Source organism: Diabrotica virgifera, chromosome 7, assembly GCF_917563875.1.
Source record: "Diabrotica virgifera virgifera chromosome 7, PGI_DIABVI_V3a".
Classification (NCBI taxonomy): domain Eukaryota; kingdom Metazoa; phylum Arthropoda; class Insecta; order Coleoptera; family Chrysomelidae; genus Diabrotica; species Diabrotica virgifera.
Window position 1 is genome coordinate 227,975,263 of NC_065449.1, and position 22,138 is coordinate 227,997,400.

At 33.4% G+C, this 22,138-nt stretch overlaps 2 protein-coding genes across 3 annotated transcripts in view; both read left to right on the plus strand.

Annotated features, from left to right (window-relative positions):
* LOC114344460 (DNA polymerase eta) overlaps nt 1–22,138 on the plus strand; it is a 380,902-nt gene that overhangs the window by 12,822 nt on the left and 345,942 nt on the right. The window lies entirely within an intron of this gene.
* LOC126887652 (piggyBac transposable element-derived protein 3-like) lies at nt 3,626–9,814 on the plus strand. Of its 2 annotated transcripts, none has more exons than XM_050655272.1 (2): nt 3,626–3,647; nt 4,380–9,814. In XM_050655272.1, the coding sequence occupies exon 2, from the start codon at nt 6,398–6,400 to the stop codon at nt 8,222–8,224; it is 1,827 nt and encodes a 608-aa protein (XP_050511229.1). In that variant the 5' UTR covers nt 3,626–3,647; nt 4,380–6,397; the 3' UTR covers nt 8,225–9,814. The 2 variants fall into 2 exon arrangements, with proteins under 2 accessions (XP_050511229.1, XP_050511228.1); XM_050655271.1 differs by having other exon boundaries at nt 3,629–3,647; nt 4,377–9,814.

The window sequence follows — 22,138 nt, forward strand, 5'->3', positions numbered from 1 at the left end:
TTCCATGAATGTCCACGAATGTTCTCTGGACATTCAAAATATATTTTGTAGACATTCCCTGGATATACCAGAAATACAGTGATGAGCGCTCTAATAACCGGCAAAATAGCACAAAAGATGTATTAAGTAGTGAGATAAAAAGACATGAAACTAGTTGAGCTGGGAAATTTAGCGATATTAACTTATACATTTAGATTGTATTGATTGTGTACCACCTTCAGATGTATCAGACGAGTTTGGAAACTACCACTGTCACCGTGACAGTTTTAGTTGACATACTCCTCCGATATGTGTAAAGGTGGGATCAATATAACGTAAATTTAAAGGTTAATTTCGCTAAATTTCCCAGCTCGACTAGTTTCATTTCTTTTTATCTCACAACTAAATATGTTGCCCATATTTTGCCGGTTATTAGGGCACTTATCACTGTACATCCTTGCTGATGTGAGAATACCTCCTATCTGTTTTTTCATGAGTTTTGTATGAGAGATGGAAAAACATGTTTTAAGGTCACCTCCTGTGTTCATATGTAAGTTTTGACTTGTTTTGTAGTTCATAGATAGTTTAATTTACTACAAAACAAGTCAAAAAATATCATATGAAAACAGGAGGTGACCCTAAGACAATTTTTTAATCTCTCTTACAAAACTCATGAAAAAACAAATAGGATGTATTATTACATCACTGACGATATGTGGCTATACCAAATAATACATCCTTGATAAATATAAACATTTTTATTGAACAAAATCTTTTCATACATTTTTTTAATGCAATTTACTGATATTCCTAAATATTTCAAAAAAATGTGTCACATTTGCTTTGTAAACCTTTCTTTTGCCTTTCGTAGCCACATATTCCGTTTCCTTCCTGGTTTTTTGTAGACCACTTCTCTCAGCTGATTCTAAAAAAAATGAAATAAATGGTAATTTTTCTATCCTTTACAATTAACAATCAGAAGAAATATTATTTACAGATAATGATATGCATAATAATAATAGGTTTGTTCTAGCATCAGTTTGAAACCATCAGCGAATAGTGGACCAGCGCGAGTAGAGGGGATCGCACTGGTGACTGTATTATGTTCTTTTACTGACCAACTGTTTGCTGATGGTTTTTGACTAGTTTGACTGTTTGCTAGAACAAACCTAATAATAATAAATATTTTGTATTTTGACAATGACATCTGATGTGGAAGTCAAAACATTAATAAAATTATTTTTTCAAGTTAACTTTCACATGCGCGTCTTAAAATTGTACTTTTAATACTTATATCATAAATAACTATTAAAACTATCTTAAGAGGAAACAGTAGCGATCAACAGGTAGCGAAAATGTGTTCCAAGATTGCGGCTGTAATTTTGAATATTTTTCAAGATATTTGGCACACATATTCGTAATATAATAAAGAATGGCGGTACAGAGCCCAATTTGAAAAATATATTATTATGTGGAAATTACTCTGTAATTAAATACCATATAAAAAAAACGAGCTTGTACCGCCATTAAGAAGAACAAAAAAATACACTTTCTTCAAATACAACTTTTTTATCCGATTTTGTGTTATTTTGGAACTACTAAAATTTTTTATTTCATTAGTAGTTCCAAAATTACACAAAATCTAGGCATCGGAAAAAAAAGTTTATTTGAAGAAAGTGTATTTTTTTGTTCTTCTTAATGGCGGTACAGGCTCGTTTTTTAAATATTGTATAATTACAGAGTAATTTCCACATATTAATATATTTTTCAAATTGGGCTCTGTACCACCATTCTTTATTATTTTACGAATACGTGTGCCAAATGCCTCGAAAAAATATTCAAAATTACAGTGACAATCTTGGAACACGTTTTGGCTACCTGTTTATCGCTACTGTATTACCTTAAAACATTGTAATTTGCTAAACCAGTATATTTTACTCTACTACTACTCTACTAGCTACCTCATTTTCCACTGTTTTGAGGAGAGTAGAGTAGCGGTAGTACTCTACCAAAAATGGCTTGATACCATTCACATGAGGAGAGTACAAGTATATTACTGATGCTAGTATAGTGAAACCGATTTTTGTATTTTTAAACACTCTTGATTATAAGTGCACCTTAAATTCTTAATTTTTTGCTTAAGCTCGTTTACTCCAAAGCCCCCTTTGCCATTCTTTCGACGATTTCATCCTCCGCAGCTTGCTGCAAACTTTTATTTCTGTAGTATACACTACCTAAATTCCATAAACACTGGTATTCGCCGTATTATAGCTCTACAAGTTTTAAAGTTTCATCTTCGGTGAACTTCATTTTCACTATTTACACAAAACACAATTCCAGCCAGAATGACAGCGCCCCCATGTACTCTCCTACCTACTCTATTCTGCCATAATTGAGCGTGTTCCATGGGTAGAGTGTGCAGCCGAGTAGACATTTTGGCAGTAGTGGTGGTCATAGAGTAGTTACTTTGCCATAGGTTGCTAGTCACTCTACTTTAACTCCAACTATACACTCTACCAGCTATTCTACTGTGCTGAGCATTTTTACAGGTAGAGTTACTCTACTCTATCAAGTACTTGCATCATTACTCTACCTGTGTAAACAAGTCTTAAATCTACTGAATGAAAATCTACTTAATCTTAATCTACTCTTAATGAAAAATGTCTAAAATCATTTACCCACCTAGTATTATTGTAGAATTTAAGACAGTCCAGTGCCTTATAAATAATTTCAATATGAATATTTTTTCCTTTAATTCTCCTTTGATACCACTCCATTTTAGATTTTGGGGAACTTATTTCATTGTGTTTATAGCCCATATTTATTGAAGGAACCCAATCTGGAGATTGTTATTATCGATTAAGTCGGCTGGTTTTCCTATAAGATTAAAATGTTAACATCTTCAAAAATCGTTACTGTTGTAATTGTAACTTACCAGATATAAAATGATTACAGCAGACAGGACAGGAAAATTTTCATTTCGCTAGTAAAACCTGTACATTGTATTGCATTTAACCATTGTTGTCTCTCAGATACCTTATTTAGTTCAGTTTAAAAGTGAACTTTATCACAATTACTCTGCATTTCACACTTCAAAACACAACACCAATGAAGCATAATTATCTTTCTAAATTAATACTTCCAGAGAAAATGTTAAATTAATCTTTGTACAACACAAAATTACAAAGAAATACAACTAAATTTATCTAAAACTCATTAAGAACAGATAGAATAAGATTTATCTTTTACACCCAGTAGCCATATTGACATATTGATTTAATTTTGACAGCATGTTGGAACGGATTTAAATTTGGTAAATATAACTCCGCAAGACCAAGACCACGCAACTCGAAACACAAGTACGCAAACACGGTTGCGTGAAGCGTGGCTCGCAATCGTGAAATTTACGAGACTTGCTCGACCTGTAGATTCTTGTGTCAAACACAAACAAATTATTCAGAAATTAAAGTCGGCCATTTTTTTTGAGAGTGTTGTTTGTTTTTATATTTCCAATTTTCAATATATTTGTTCAGTTTATATGTAAGCTATGGAATTTAAAGTTGAAATTAAGGATGAGCCTGTCGAATATATCCAAAAGGATACAGAGAGCCAGCTATCCACATCCATAGATCTGGAAAACTTCAAAAATGAACTAGAAGATAACTCAGGTAAGCCAAGTTGTAGTAAACATTAGTGTTAAATATACAATCTTCTTCTTTACGTGCCATCTCCGTGACGGGGGTTCGCAATCATCATGGCTATTCTGATCTTAGATGCTGCTGCTCTGAATAGTTCCGTTGATGTGCATCCCTACCATTCCTCAAGTTATGCAACCATCAGATACTTCTCTTGCTCTGGATTTTCCCTTGTATAATTAATTGAAGTATATTGTATCTCTCATTACGCATAACATGCCCTGGGTATTGCAGCTTTCCTGTCTTTAGGGTTTCCAATATTTCTATTGTTTTGTTAACTCTTCTCATGACTTCGTGGTTCGTTACATGCTCGGTCCATGATATTTTCAGGATTCTTCTATACACCCACAGTTCGAAGCTTCCAACTTTTTAGTAGTTGACGCGTTAAGTGTCCATGCTTCTATCCCATAAAGCAGAGTCGAGAAAATATAACACCTTGCCAGCCTAACTCAGTTCTCTTGCACAAAGTACCTTTCTCATTTTATTGAAGTTTGCTCTTGCTTTCTCTATTCGAGCTTTGATTTCTTTGGAGTAATCATTTGTATGATTAATGATTGTGCCAAGATACTTGTAGTTTTCAACTTGTTCTAAAGTTTTACCTTTAATCGTCAGGCTTTCATCATTATTTTGGGTTTTTGAAATCCTCATAAATTTAGTTTTCTTGATGTTTATTGAAATATGCAATACTTACTTTGTATTTAGTAGATATGGGACTAAAAGCTAAAATCAAGGAAGAGGTTGCAGATGGTTGTCCAGAATATATAGAGAGTCAACCATGTACATCCCAAGATCTTGAAGACTTGGTTAAAGCAGATGAAGATAACTCAGGTGAGAGAAGTAATGGGTGCATTCGGACATACAAACGGCTGAACAGCTGAGTCAGCGGTAGCGTTCAGACAACACTGCTGGAAGCCAGCCGCTGAGAGAATCACTGCTTACTAAGCTTTCCATATAGGGCTTTTCATCGATTGTCATTTGTTTCGAGCTTCTGTTATGTGTCACATAATATTAATATATCTACGTCATATGTCTTTGGTTTGTATCATTGGCAATACCAATAACGTATGACATAGATATATTAATATTATGTGACACATGACAGAAGCTCGAAACAAATGACTGTGAATGAAAAGCCCTATTAGCCCTGAATACAACCACTCAGCCGTTTTGTGCTGACAGTCAGCCGTTGTGGTCCTCCGAACACACAAAATAAAACTTTGTAAGAAGAACTTGTATAGATTTCATTTTAATTTATAACAGATAATAATTGTTCCTACACTTAGGAGATACAATAGTCTAGAACTTAGTTTGTGATGAAAGTATCATTAAGAAAAAACACATTTCTCAGAAAATTTTAGTATTTACACCATGGTAGGTTCTGTGAGGGACATGATAATGCCCACTTATTAAGCTTGTCACGCATGGGGACCTATACTATAATATAATTATATCTCATATATTACAAAAATGCCTCTAACTATTGTAATGAGTGAGCCTGCGTATAAGGAACCATAATATATATTTTTGTACATGTCAGTTTTATCAAACTGATAAAACACTTCAGAAAATGCAATAGCCGCAGGTAGTATTTTAAAGATAGTCACTCCCACATATCTAAATAGATCGTGGTGTGTACGAAGGAATATTGGTAAAACTTATTAAAACTTTAAAATGCGGCACAGGGTACCACAGTGTGGACACTGGAGGGTTAAGGGGATAGGCGCAAACTTTTGGCTCCAATGCTATTTAAATGCATTCATTTTTTTTTTCGAATTATGAGAAAAGTAATAAGTATTTTTGAAATATTTAAACGCAGAATGAAATATTCATCACTACCGAGGGTAGAAAGTCTCTGAGAACTTCAATAATGTTTATTCTAATAACCTCCTTAGTCCCCGCGTCGTCTACAAGCGACATAAAACATGCTTTGTTTAGAAATTTTTTCTGGGATGAAAGTTTAGGTAGGCAGCCTTGAAAAGTAGTACACTGGAAAGCCAAAAGGTGGCATCACCTGCTAGAGTGAGTTTTTAGTTCATTCATTCGCATCTGACAACTGTGAGTGAGAAGTAAAAATGGCGGACTGTCCCAAACGGCCAATTCCATGTTCAAGTTTCTGTAAGTATTTTTTCTGTTTTTTCCTTAGCATAAAATTCTCATTCAATGATTGAACACTTATCTTGAAGACTTGGTCTTTTCATCTGTAAATAGATAATTATCATTCCATTTATATTTTTCAAGCAGTTACCATGGAAACGGTTATGTCGTCTGATGGAGACATTGGGATTTTAGATATATTTTTTTACCGTTTGGATTTGATTATTTAAATATACAATTAGAATTTTTTCTTCAAATCTGTAATATTCTAGTAACATTTTAAACTGAATACTAATAAAAACTAATAGACCGATTAATTTTTTATGATATAAATATTTTTATATGCTGTTCTAAACCTGGAATATTTCGTGTAAACCAAGTTAACTATTTGGAAATAATAAACTAAATACAGTAAAACCTTTGTTAATGGCAACCTGTCAAAACCGGCCACCTGTACTAGCCGGCCAATTTCAAAGTACCCCAAACCAAAATTTGTGTACCACAAAACCTGGTATTAGCGGCCACCTTTTTATATCGGCCAATAGTTCTGTCATTTTTAGTGACCGTTACTGACAGGTTTTACTGTAGTTTTAAACTCGCAATATGTATCTGCATTTTACTATTTGCGTATGTTATTTACAGATTCCAAGCGAATTCAAGAATATGTTGACGATCGATTTGATGGAGATAACAGTGAGGTGGACATCAGCGATGATGATGACTTGGATGCAGATCCAACGTGGCTACCACAGCAGGAGACCACTGACATTGGGGAAATAGACGAAGAAGAGGAAGAAGACGAAGAAACGATATCGGATGGTACCTCAACTACTTCAGACATGATGGCTTCTAATATTACAACTGGCGAAGACAATACTCCAGTCGCACAAGCCGTGAGTAGCAGTGAAAGATACTTCTGGAAAAAAAACTCAGATTTTGAACCATGCTTGCCAGCTCCAGATAATACTCCTTTAGAAATAAATGCTGTAAATCTGCAACCTCATGCATATGTTAGCAAGTATATTCCTGAGAGTATTTTCAAAGTTATTTTAGAACAAACAAACAGAACGTATGTGGAAAAAACTGGGAAAGTTCTTTTGAATGATGTGGAAGATGTAAAAAAGTTTTTTTCAGCAAGTTTGATGATGTCTATTATGGGATATCCACGGATTAGGATGTATTGGGCCAGAAAAACCAAAGCAGAATGTATAAGTAACCTCATGCGAAGGGATAAATATTTTTGTATTCGAAAGAATCTGAAAATTGTGTATGATGGTGACGTAACGGATGAAGAAAAGAACGCCTACAAGTTTTGGAAAGTAGAACCACTGATCAGGTCAGTTAAAACAGGTTGTTTGCTGAATCCAAAGCCTCAAGTAGTGGCTATAGATGAACAAATGATTCCTTTCTGGGGGCATTGCCCAGCCAGACAAGTAATCAAAACAAAACCCAATCCATGTGGCTTGAAAAATTTTGTTGTAGCTGCTCCAGATGGACTGCCACTAGATTTTTTCTTTTACCAGGGAAAAGGTGACCCTATAGTTCATGATGAACGTTTCAAACTTCTAGATGTTGGTGGTAAGGCTGTGATGAAGCTTCTGACTACGTTTCCTCCTGGGGTTTCAATTTATATGGATAGATATTTCAATTCTGAACACCTTTTAGATTTATTACATTCAGAAAGAGAAGCTACAGGTACTGGCACTTTGAAACAAGTAAGAATACCCAAAAACTCCAAGCTAAGAAGTGATACTGATTTGAAAAAAGAAGGTAGGGGGGCAATTGATGAGAGTGTAAGATCAGACGGTCAAGTGTCTGTTGTAAAATGGTTTGATAACAGAGCCGTAATTTTGATGTCAAATAGAGAGGGCTCACAACCTGTCGATAAATGTAGAAGATGGTGCAAAATACAAAAGAGATTCATTGAAGTCAACAGGCCTCTGGCAGTTAAGGTCTACAATGCCAATATGGGAGGCATTGACTTCTTAGACCGAATGATAAGTTATTACAGGATCTCTGCTCGAACTAGAAAATGGACAGTCAGAGTTATCATGCATTTGTTTGACTTCGCAATTTCAGCATCATGGATCGAATATCGACGAGATCAGCGACTTTTAGGAACCCACAAAAAAGATATTATGGATCTGTTCTGTTTTAAAGAAGAGTATGCATATTTCCTAGCCCATGGTCATCAGGAGAGCTCGGAGGATAGTGATCCAGATTATGAGTGTTCCTTACCCCCTCATCGGAAGCAACCCAGGGTATCCCACCCTCCAGACTTGCTCCGTAAAAAGCACACTTTGCATTTGCCAGAAATCCCAACACCAGCCAAGAAGAATAGATGCCGAATGCCAGGATGTTCAGCCAACTCATCTAGAATCAGGTGTTCTACATGCCAGGTGTTCCTTTGCATCCAAGAAAATAGAAACTGCTTCAAGCTGTACCATGAACTATGACAAGTGCGTTAACTCAGCCAGAATCAATGTTCTACATGTCAGGTGTTCCTCTGCCTCCAAGAAAACCGAAACAGCATCAAGGTTGTGTATGAACTGACACCAGTGAATTATCTATCAGCTATTTTTTATCATATTTTATTACTTAATAAATGATATAAACAATGTTGTGTATTTATTTCCAATGTATTCATAAAAAATCATGGCTATGTTACGCATAAAACACAAATTCCTTTAAAACCCAATGTCGCCCATAGGAGACATTGGATTTTAAAGATGGCCGCCATAAAAAAATTTTTTTGTAATTTTTTTTCTTTTCTTGATGCCTAATGTAACATAGAACACACCGAAAAATTGAAATTAAGAAACAAAAAATTTCCTGGGACTGAGGAGGATAAGTTACAGGGGTGAAAAAGAAGAGAAAATTGAGTGGGATTTTTAATTTCAAATATCTCATTCAAAAGAAACTTTTTGTTTTCAAATTTTTTAAAAATATTTATTAGTTTTTGTTATACAACACACTCAGTTGAATATAATGTGGCGACAAGGCCACTAAATATTTGATACTGACAGTAGTGTGTGTGTAGTAGATCCTGACAGTGACTAGTGAGGTAAGAAGAGAATACTCACAAGAGAATATTCTCGAGAACTAGGATATTCTCGGCCAGAATATTCTCTTGAGAGTTGCTTCGTCCTTAATAGTGCTAAGATGATACATAAAAAAGAAAAATGAAAAACAGAAAATGTGGATACGGCTTTTCTAAGTAAATGCAAAACAATGAGTAATTTAACTATGGAAATAATGCTATTGTTATTGTTATTTATATATACTAACAGTTTTAGTTTAATGTCTTTATTCAGGGTGCACTACTCTTCCATTTGTCTCATAGTTCCAGAAGTATGCCAAGTTCCACAACTCGGAATGTAAATGTACTGCATTAATAAACCTTATTGTGATTTCACTTGACCAAATTTCTTTGTATGTTTTGAGAAAACCAAATTAAATTTCAACAGAGGACAGGCAATAAAGAGGAAATATAGAGTAACATGCAAAATTTTCCACAGCAGTTCGACTTTATCGGCAAGGCATTAGGCACTGCAATAGTGTTCAAATATCAGTAAGATTTCGGCCACATGACTCAGCCAAATGGCAATATTTTCATTATATGGCTGTAAGGTTGCCAGAAACATACCAAATATATATATTAGGCAACATGGGTTCAATAACTAGCTTCAATATGGGATTGCTTCAATAACTAGCCCATCTAAAATTTAAAGTTTTAAAGTAAAATTTATTTAAAGTTTGTTGCAATTTCATTTGATGTTGCTTAGTTATATTGGATTTTGTAAATTATTTGTAATATCTATTCTCTACATTGATTGTATATTAGGGTAACCTATTTAAATGAATAAATATCTATCTATCTAAAAAAATCTAAATGCCCCTTTAATGTAGACCAATCCATGACTGAGCTGACGACTCATGAAAAATAAAATTCCACAACTTCTCATCAGTACATTGAAATGCAGAATGTAGATGACTAGGATGATGATAAAAATAGATTCTGAACCTGAGGCCTCATGTTTTTCTGATTAAATCACCACACATATTTGCATTATTTATTGTTAAGAAGAAACTTTCATTTTTTTATCAAATAAATTTTGTGTTATCTGTTGTTTTTGTATTTTGTTTATATATACAGAACACTGTTGTTTAGTCTCATAATTTTGTATATAATTTTATGATTTTTAATACCCTATTTCATCTTCAACAATATCCCTAAGTGCGTCATAGGGTTCATTCTCAGAAAATTCTCCATATCGAGAATATTCTCTGATTTTTCATTCTCGAGAATTTTCCAACACTTTTAAAGCTTTTATATATTATCAGTGAGAATTTTACTACACGTAAATGTGTAAAGAAAGAAAAAGTAGGAATAGGAGAGTAGTAAGTGTCGATTCGCTTGGTAAAATATTTGCGCCTAAGCTCTTAACCCGCGAGCAGTTGCGCCGTTAGCAAAAATCTAACATTTTATCCTTTTTCGCGATAACTTGATGAAAAATTTTGCAACATAACTTTCCACTCGTAAGTGCCTCGAGGAAGGGTGTAGTAATGCGTAGGTTTTTTTTCTTCTTCTTTTCTTGGAATTTATGGCTTTGGGGAGAGCCAATTAGCTTTAATAATTGAAGGGTACACAGGAAAAACCGGCTAAGTCAATTTTTGTAGAAATTGCATTTTTAATTTAACAATTATTGTTAAGGTAAGGTCGCCAATTAAGGCCACCTTCAGGTTTAAATATCTGTAATATTTTATTCAGGAACAATATGGGGGAAAACTCTTGTATACGTATTGCCTAACATTTTAGCTATCGAATTTCAGGATAAAATACTTACTAAATAAATAAAGGAATATAAAATTTTAACATTGAATAAATCTGGAATATTTGGCCTTATTAGGAACTGGTAGCTTAATAAGGCCAGTCTAATTTTTTACGCAAATTGAGGTGGATAATAAATTTTAAACCTAAGAATTAAAGAACAAATACAAAATTTAATAAAAAAAACTTTTATTCATATTAAAAACAAAAATTTGTCAATACATTAAGCACACATATCGCACATTTACACACATCTCGGACAATTGGCTTTATTAGGACACTGTCTACTTTTTTTATTTAACATAAAAAAAATAATAACAAGCTGAAAATGCGAGCATTGTCATAACGAAAACTTTGTATATTTACGTATTTTAATTCATAATATGGAAAATTTCTATTATGAAAAGTAGTTTAGAATTAATAATCATGTTTTAATGTACAATTATATAATTCTAATTTAAATGTTATGAACTATAAAGGTAGTTTACTCTTGATCGAAATTCATATTTTTTATATACCTCGTATAAAATTAATAAAATTTTATACAAGGTGTCCCAAAAGTAGTGGAAAGGTCGAATATTTCACGAACTGAACATCGGATCGAAAAACTGAAAAATACATAAGAAGATAAAAGATGAAGTTCATGGAGAACAAGCCTACATTCTTTCCGATGAGGCTCCAAAAAGAGCCGAAAATCGCGATTCAAGGGACTGGACTGCGCTCCGTATTCTAATTGAAAAGTAAGATTGTTTTGCCTTCGCATTGCAACTGAATTAAAAATAAAATTTTTATTTTATTTGAAAAATACGTGTTCAATCATTTTCAAAAATCTATCCAATGACACCAAACACCAACCTGCACTACACCCCCTGGAGGTGGGGTGGGGGTAACTTTAAAATCTCAAATGGAAACCCCTAGATTTTCTTGCAGATTTGGATTCGTTACGTAAAAGTAAGCAACTTTTATTCAAGACATTTTTTCGAACTGTGGATAGATGGCACTATAATTGGGAAAAACGATTTATCCTGATACCATGGGTAAATTATAGAAACGGTCTAATATCTCGAGAAATACACTTCCAAATGAGAAACCAAACAAATTTTTTTAATACTTTTCGAAAACCTATCGAATAACACTAAACATGACCCTCCAACCCACCCCCCTAGAGGTGGGGTGGGGGGTAACTTTAAAATATTAAATAGCAACCCCCACTTTTTATTACAGATTCGGATTTGTCATGAAAAACTAAGCAACATTTATTCGAAACATTTTTTAGAATTGTTGATAGATGGCGCTTTAATTGGAAAAATACGATTTATTAGCACCATCTATCAGCATTTTTAAAAAATGTTTCGAATAAATGTTGCTTAATTTTTCAGGATGAATTCGAATCTGCAATAAAAAGTGGGGGTTGCTATTTAAGATTTTAAAGTTATCCCCCACCCCACCTCCAGGGGGTGGGTTGGAGGGTCATGTTTAGTGTTTATCGATAGGTTTTCGAAAAATATTAAAAACCTGTTTTTTGGTTTCTTATTTGGAAGTGTATTTCTCGAGATATTAGACCGTTTCTATAATTTACCTATGGTATCAGGATAAATCGTTTTTCCCAATTATTCGCGGTGTGCAAGTACTTGGAAGGGAAACGAGGAACGACCGTGCGCGAGTCGCGGAGAAATATTGCAACTATCTTAAATAATTCATATTGTCAATTGAAATTGTCAAATTGACGTATATTTCATACCTTCTGTCATTGAAGCAGAAAAATTATATATTGCTCCACAATATTGATATGATATGCAATTATTATATAATGGTAAATTTAATTAATTGTATTTTGCTTGCAGTACTGCATTTTAATAACTAATTTTATTTACTACATACAATTGTTTACGTTTGCATAACATAACCTTCATCTCATTTTTTCTTCTTATTATTTTTTTGGACTATGGCCTTTACAATTATCCAGCAACCAGGACTAATATAATTGGCCAATATAATTAAAACTGCGAATAAAAGTACAGAGCGTAGAAATAGAGGTCGCTTTGCCGAACTTGCACGGTCCCAATAGCGCCATCTATCCACAGTTCGAAAAAATGTCTTGCATAAAAGTTGCTTACTTTTACGTAACGAATGCAAATCTGCAAGAAAAACTAGGGGTTTCCATTTAAGATTTTAAAGTTACCCCCCACCCCACCTCCAGGGGGTGTAGTGGGGTTGGTGTTTGGTGTCATTGGATAGATTTTTGAAAATGATTGAACACGTATTTTTCAGTTTTTCCATCCGATGTTTACTTCGCGAAATATTTGACTGTTACCCTACTTTTGGGACGCGGTTGCATCATAAATCTTAGAACAAGAAGAGCTTTTTATGAAGAATAACTTTTATTTGTCAAATTAAAAATAAAAGAGTTATAAATGAAAATGTTCTTGGTATCCATAATTTGAGAAAAATCTTCAAATATTTTTTTCCATTAGAAGGATGTACACAGACACAATACTGGCTAGTGATTTTAGTCGATAATTTTGCCAATTCGACAAAAAAATAATTTCTAAATAGTTAATAATTATTACTAAATAATTAGAGTAATTTTGCCAATTTCGGCAAAATTCTCAAAAAACAAAAAAATTACCTTCTACAATCACTATCCAGTTGTGTCGAGTTTAGGGAACGACTAGGTATACATAATATTTTAATTTTATAGCAAATGGAACAGTCCATTTATCATAAAGGGGAGGCCGTATTTATACTGGTATAAACCTTTTTAAAACTGTTAATAAATTATTGCTTTTAAAATATTTATACTCAAATTGTATTTTTGAACATCTTATTTATTTTATATAATAATTAAATTCACTATCAAATGTCATTGATGTTTTATTAAGAGGAAACAGTAGCGATCAACAGGTAGCGAAAACGCGTTCCAAGATTGCGGCTGTAATTTTGAATATTTTTTCGAGATATTTGGCACACGTATTCGTACTATAATGAAGAATGGCGGTACAGAGCCCAATTTGAAAAATATATTAATATGTGGAAATTACTCTGTAATTAAATACAATATTAAAAACACGAGCCTGTACCGCCAATAAGAAGGACAAAAAAATACACTTTCTTCAAATAAACTTTTTTATCCGATGCCTAGATTTTGTGTCATTTTGGAACTACTAATGAAATAAAAAAAATTTTTACCTGGGGTTTTGTTCCTTTAAACCCCCCAAATGTTTGTGTACGTTCCAATTAAACTATTACTGCGATACCATTAGTTAAACACAGTGTTTTTAAAACTTTTTTGTCCTTTTGTATTTTTTCGATAAGGCATCTTTTATCGAGATGTGGCTTCTTTTTTAATATGGTTCAAACTATACCTAAAAATGTAAATCATAAATAAATTTTCATATTATTACCAAGTCTCCATAATCGTTCTTAACTCTACAGGGTGATTCATTAACAATGTCCAATCTCCGAGTTATAGATTCTAGACCTCAAAATATTAAGGTTTAACCCAAATCACTTAAATAAAATGTGGCTCGTTACTGAGTTACAGGGTGTTTTATTTAAACATTTAATAACTATTTTCACCCATTACTTTAAAACTATTTCGCGTATCCTTATCATACTTGGCAGAAAATATAGGTACTAGACACCATACGAAATTATGATAAACAAACGTTTCTGCCTAGTACCAGAGGCGTACGACAGGGGATAGTGAATGGTTGACCCTTCCCAAATTCTACTCCACTGGCGGAATTGCTATTTTAGTGCAATATTTAGATTCTACATTACTTTCTATGTAAATAATATACTCTTCATTAGTAGCGATAAAGCCATTAGTTTTCGAGATATATGAAGTTGAAAATGAAACGGCATAGCTATTTTGGTTTAATGTATTGAGCTCGTTCATTTTTAACTTTAAATATCTCGAAAACTAAGGATGCTATCGTTACGAATGAAGAGTATATTATTTAAATAGAAAGTATTGGATAATCTAAAAATTATGCTAAAATAGAAATTCCATCAGTGGCGTAGATTTTGGGAAGGGTCAACCGTTCATTTTCCCCTGTCGTACGCCTCTGGTAGTAGCGAGAAACGTTTATTTAACATTATTTAGCAGGATACATAGTGCCTACACTTATTGGCAAGTATTATGATGATATGTCAAATACTTTTAAAGTACTGGGTACAAATAGGTAATTTTTAAATTGTTAAATCAAATATCCTGCAAATCAATAAGGAGCCACATTTTATTTAAGTGATTTGGGTGAAATATTAACTATTTGTAGGTATTGTACACAATGCAACATTATGTTAAATAAACATTTCTGACTACTGCCAGAGGCGTACGACAGGGAACATTGAATGATTGACCCTTTCCACATTCTACGCCACTGACGGAATTACTATTTTAGCGTAATTTTTCGATTCTCCAATACTTCCTATGTAAATGATGTACTCTTTATTCGTAACGATAAAGTCATTAGTTTTCGAGATATTTGAAGTTAAAGTGAATGGGCACAATGCATAACACAAAATTGCTGTGCCGTTTCATTTTCAACTTCAAATATCTCGAAAAATAATGACTTTATCGTTACTAATGAAGAGTATATTATTTACACAGAAAGTGTTGAAGAATCCAAATATTGCGCAAAAATAGCAATTCCTCCAGTGGCGTAGAATTTGGGAAGGGTCATCCATTCATTATCCCTTGTCGTACGCCTCTGGTAGTATGTAGAAACGTTTGTTTATCACAATTTCGTAGGGTGTCCAGTACCTACACTTTATGCCAAGTATGATAAGGATACGTGAAATAGTTTTAACGTACTGGGTAAAAATAATTAATAAATTTTTAAATAATACACCCTGTAACTCAGTAACCAGCTATATTTTATTTAAGTGATTTGGGTTAAATCTTAATATTTTGAGGTCAAATCTACAACTCTGAGATTGGACATTCTTAATGAATCACCCTGTATACAAATATGTGGTGGATTGACAAATATTCAAAATATCTCGATAAAAACTCGACTTTTCAAAAAAGTACTAAGAGGCAAAAAAGTTTTTAAAACATTGCGTTTAACTAATGGTACTACAATAATAATTAAACTGGAACGTACACAAAAGTTTGGGGGGGTTTAAAGGAACAAAACCCCCATAAAATTTTTATGGGGTGTCTAAATTTCACTATAATTTTTTTTAAGATACTACTGCCATAATAATGCCACATGTCCATTTTTAATAAAATATCTCCAATAGTTTTCGATATATTGGTAAAAATCGATTTTCATTTTGTAACTTCAAAGGGCTGTACCTTTTTTTATGTCCATATTTGTACTAAGGTAAGTTAGGTTCAATGGAACTATTTTTAGTCCCAGAATATGTGATTAAATTTATGACCTGTATTTTTGTTACACCCTGTATATTTAATGGTAAACACCAATAAAACATTTGATAATATTACATATTTATATATGTTACAGTTCAAGTTGATTCTCAGTTGACTCAACTAGTTGGAGTCAACTCCAACTGAAACGAGCAGTAAAAGTTGATTTTAAAAATTTAAATCAACTTTTACTAGTTGGAGTTGACTCTTCCTGGATCGATTCAGTAAATGTTGATTATACGAGAATCTCAAGTGCATTTTTGATGAGTGTGCGACAGTGTGCGTTTCTTTGTTTTGACCGTTTCAACTACTTATTAGTATAGTCTGTAACGTCGCCTCCGTTAGGTAAATTATTCTGATTCGATTTTTTGCACAAACTTACTCAAAGAAATATGTACATCCGTATAACAATCCTTATAACAAATACTCAGGGTGTCACGCGGTACCGCGGTCGAAAAATTGTTTAACCAATTTTTGATAACCAAATTCACAAAAATAATTTTTATCTACTCTATCTCATATTATGTAAAGTAGCGGTTCTCAATCTGTGGTACATGTACCACTGGTGGTACATATCATTATTTGCGGTGGTACACAAAACACACAAAAACTTAAAATAGTAGTACATAGTAAGTCTTGATTATACAATCTAAAAATATAGAAATATAATAAAAGAAACTTTAGATGGTACATGACTCAAAAAGATTGAGAACCGCTGATGTAAAGGTTTTATTGTGTGAAAATTATAAATATAGATAGCAGTGCATGAAGGGTTTAAAGTGTGCCTGAAGTGACAATGTATTTTAAATGGGTTTTACTTTTTCGCACTGTTTTTTAGCACACTTTCATATAATTAAACATCCTTAACTTTCGCCTTCGGGAGGAAATCAGACACGCCTTTGCAACGGCAACTGAAGTGCTCACAAAACAGCGACCACGGAAGCAAAGATGGATGACAGATGAAATATTGGATTTAATGGATGAAAGAAGAAAATGAATATTACCATCCTTTGATTATAAGCTTTCATTTGACACCTCATTTGTCATATCGGAAAAGAAATGAAAGGCAAAATTTACAAATCAGTCATCAGACCAATAATGACATACGCGGCAGAAACACAACCCGACACAGAGAGGACAAAAAGATTGCTCGAAACAGTCGAGATGAAAACCCTTCGAAAAATCGATAGTAAGACTCTATGGAACAGAGCTAGAAGTACAGATATACGACGGAGATGCAAGGTGGATAACATTAATAACTGGGTAATAAACAGAAGAATAGAATAGACTGATCACATAAGTCGAATGACAACAAATAGGGTAGTCAGGACAGCGAGAGACGGTTCCCCAATAGGAAGACGTTCAGTGGGAAGACCACGAAAACGATGGAACGACAACTTACTAGAGGCACATTGAAAGAACAGACAAAGTAATGTCTATACAAAAAGAAGAAAATTTGTCAATCTACCTGTTATAATGACGGATGAATTATATTCGCGGACGGACGGACAGACAGCCTAGATTAAATTTGTCACCTTTAGTACCATCCTTGGATATTAATCTTTCATTTGACACCTCATTTGTCATTCTACCTGTAATAATTAACGTAACGTAACGTATAATTAACATAATTAACGAGGAGTTATACTCGCTGTCGGACAGATGGTACCAGGCAGTACCGTGGTCGAAAAATTGTTTAATAGTTATTTATGTACCAAGTCCGTAAAGTGGCTCTTTATCGAACGAGTCTGATATTACGAGCAGAGGAAGCGAAGCGAGCAACAGATGCGTTCGATAAAGAGTATTGAGGTGGTGCGTACAAAATTGTATCGTCAATTATAAAAAATATTAACACTTACTTACAACTTTGAGGAATTTTTTTTAATTTTAGACAAAATAAAACATTCGTATGACAGTAATGACAGATGACTTTTGCATGATGGCCGGTTTTGATGTTTAATCGATAGTTATCAATATTGTATACCTACCTAATTACTAAATCTGTAAAGTTTTGATTTATTTTGTATGAATATAATTGCGAAACACTACAGAATTTTACTTTTTGACATAAATTTTATTAATAATAAGATAAATTTTGTACAATATTTTTAATAATTAAAGTAAATAAATTTTAATTTCACTCAAATAAATAATCGATTGCTGCAATTGACCACTTACATTCAATCTCGGTTAATTTGATTAATAATCGCGGCAGGTAAAGTAACATTCTTCTTTCAATACAACAAAGTGTTACTTTACTGCCGAAAATGAGGACAAATGAGTACAATAATGAATGATTTTAGTGACGTTTGGCGATAAACAATGATTTTAAACAAATTCGCAAAAATAATTTTTTCACTTCGTACAATTTTTTTTAGATCCTTTGGGCCTTTTTTTCTCTAAAATTGACTGTTGTCGAGTTATAGGACTTTTCATTCACAGTCATTTGTTTCGAGCTTCTGTCATGTGTCACATAATTTTAATATACCTACGTCATACGTTATTGCTATATACCAATGATACAAACCAAAGACGTATGGCGTAGATATATTAATATTATGTGACACATGACAGAAGCTCGAAACAAATGACAATCGATGAAAGGCCCTATTAGCGACTTATAATTTAAAAAACGCCAAAATAATCGTTTTCAAGGTTTAATAACTCGGTTAAAGATAATTATTGTGGAAGTCGAGCGAGCGGCCGTGGAGTAACGGCATAATCGCTGACCTCATACGCCAGTGCACGTGAGTTCGAGCCCTGCCAAAGACAAACCATTTTCATTTCCAATAATGACACGAGCCGTCTCACCGTGTCTCGGAAAGCACGTTAAGCCGTCGGTCCCCCTGGGCTAGTGTACATCGACACTAGTTACTTGAAACAGGGTTAAAGGTGTAATTGGCGCCGGAACTGTCCGAAAGGCAAAAATGCCATACGATATTATATATTATGAAAGTCAGAAACTAAAAAAAATCAAAGATTAAAGCTACCTCTATAAGATCCTGAAGAAATTTTGAATATTATTTTTAATTATCAACAATGAGCGCTAAGGGTGTATTGAGGCCGCCGTCAATGTGAGTGCGAGTGAGATTCACCATTGGACGGCCGGAATGGTGCATCTCTTTAGCACTCACCATTGACGGCCGCCTAATACGCACTTAGCTCTCATTTTTAATAATTAAAGATAAAGCTTAGTAATAAAATAGTGACAAAAATTTCTACTGGATCTTGTAGAGGGGGCTATAAAATTTAATTTGGTCACTTTCTGACTTTCATAATAATGGATTTTAACCCAGTTATTAAGCCTTGAAAATGGCTATTTTCGCATTTTTCAAATTTTAAATCGCGTATAACTCTTTACAATACAACAATCAATTTTAGAGAAAAATCACAAAACACCTTTTTTTGCTCAGAATAACCCAAATGATCTAAAAAAAATTGTTCGAAGTGAAAAAAATATTTTTGTGAATTTGTCTAAAAAAATGGTTTAAACAATTTATCGATCAAGGTACTGCCTGGCACCCAGTAGATTTGTTATAAGGACCTCTTTTTGAGTAAGTTTGTGCAAAAAATTCGAATCGGAGTAATTTACCTAACGGGGGCGACGATACAGCCTAGACTAATTTGAACATATTCAGTAACATTTAATTTCTAGAATCGGCTGTTTGTGTGAATCAGAATCAACTTTTACTAAATGGCATTGGGAAGAGTATACTTTAACTAGTTGGAGTCTACTTTTACTAGTAAATGTTGAATATAAATCTTTATTTTATATTTATAATCAACTTTTACTGAAACCAGCCGTTAGAGTCCGACTCGAACTAGTAAAAGTCAACTCCAACTGGATAATCAACTTGAACTGTAACATATATATTTTTTTAATATTTTGTTGAGCTCCTGACCTTAACCCATGGAAAATTTTTGTGAGCTTCTTAAACGAGAAATTTCCAGTCAAAAGGTCACCAACAAAATTGTTTTGATTAAGGAACTAATATATCATTGAAAGTACAATGACAAATTATAGCAAAGTGAATTTAACTGGATTCAAAGTATGCCAAGACAGGTAAAAGCGGTAATCAAAGTTAACGGGGGCTCAACAAAATATTAAAAAATATATAAATATGGGGTATTGTCAAATTGTTTATTGCTGTTTATTATCAAATCAGCAATAAACCATTTGAAAATATCACATATTATTTGTATTTTTTTAATATGGTGTTGAGCCCCCTTTAACTTTGATTACCGCTAGTACCCGTCTTGGCATACTTTGAATCCAGTTAAATTCACTTTGCTATAATTTGTCATTGTGGTTTCAATGATATATTAGTTCTTTATTGAAAACAATTTTAAGATGAAGTTTTTAAATTGAAAAACGTATTGATACAAGCCTGCGCTCTCTCCGATGAGATTCCAATAAGAATCGAAAATCGCGATTCAGAGAGCTGGATTGCACTCCGTATTCTAATTGAAAAGTAAGATTGTTTTGCCTTCGCATTGCAACTGAATAAAAATGGTATACATTTTTATTTTTATTTTATAGTCGTATTACTCCGTAGAGTAAGTAGGTGCATTTTCCGTTGGAACTTTACCAAGCTGCAGACGGGGGGGGGGGGGATGTGAATTGCATAGTGTAGAATTCCTTCCCTTTGTCTTCACTGCAGCATCCATTTGGCTTGCAAATTGTAGAAGCCTTGGAGGTGTCACCAGGAAAGTGTACCAATAAGTTTTTCAATTTAAAAATCTTTTAGTAATATTTTTAATATTTTCAATATTATTGATGTTGCTATTAGGATTGAAAAACTTCATCTTTCAATTGCCAGATGACGCCAGTCACCTACCCTATTTGTTTCAGTTGCAATGTGTGGGAAAAGCTCTCTGTGCTGGTCAGTTAGGACATGGAGAACAAGCCTGCGCTCTCCGAGGAGATTCCAATAAGAATCGAAAATCGCGATTCAGAGAGCTGGATTGCACTCCCTATTCTAATTGAAAAGTAAGATTGTTTTGCCTTCGCATTGCAACTGAATAAAAATGGTATACATTTTTATTCTTATTAAAAACAATTTTGTTGGTGACCTTTTCATTGGAAATTTGTCGTTTTAGAAGCTCCCAAATATTTTCCATGGGATTAAGGTCAGGAGCTCAACAAAATATTAAAAAATATAAAAATATATAATATTTTCAAATGTTTTATTGGTGTTTATTATTAAATATTATAGTTAATGGATAACATTAACATTAAGTAACAAAATTAAAAGACTAAGTTTTCAATATAATAGCACATAAAACAATATTAAAAATATTACTCTACATCCCACCAGATTGAAAACAATGGGAACCTTGTCTGGTTACACCTCCGAGGCTTCTAAAATTTCAAGCCATAACGGATTCGGAGACTAAATGTTTGTTTTCAATCTGATAAGATGTGGAGTAATATTTTTAATATTGTTTTATGTGCTATTAGATTGAACACTTAGTCTTTTGTTAGCAGTTGCCGCTAGGGCATCCCTGCCATTTCATTCGTTGCAATCCGTAACTGCACGCCGGGGTTTGTGCTGATTGGGTCAGAGAGAGCAGCATGTGCCTCCTGATGGGAGACTAATAAGTTTCGCACTTAGAACCTTCGTAGTTCGCTTAGAAAATTCTTACAATATACATACTTAAATTGTCCACCAAATTTCATTAAAATCGACTTGATAAATGTTGCATAATAATTTTGCAATCTAAATTTTTTAAAAAATGTTAAAAATTTTTAAAAACTTTCTGAACAAAAAGTAGACCATTTAGAAGTTTGCTAATTTTTTACATATAAAGAGGCGCTCCTATCTAATACACTTCACAGATAGCCCAATAAATGACCGTTTTGGAGTGCAATTTTCAGGGACAACTCCGAATTGCATGAAAATTTGGATTTAGGTTCTACTTACCTTCCACTTCAAAGTTGAATTTGTGCCGTTGGTTGCTTTTACTTGGGGGGTTGACAGTCACCCCTTCTCGAGGGGTGAAAAACGCGTGTTTAAAATAAGCCCGGAAATGGATAAACTGACAGATTATAAGCAATTTTCGTTCTATAAAGTTTTTACGTAAGTCAATACTTTTCGAGTTATTCGCGATTGAAAATGTTGATTTTTCGACAGAAAATCTACGTTTTCAGACCGATTTTCG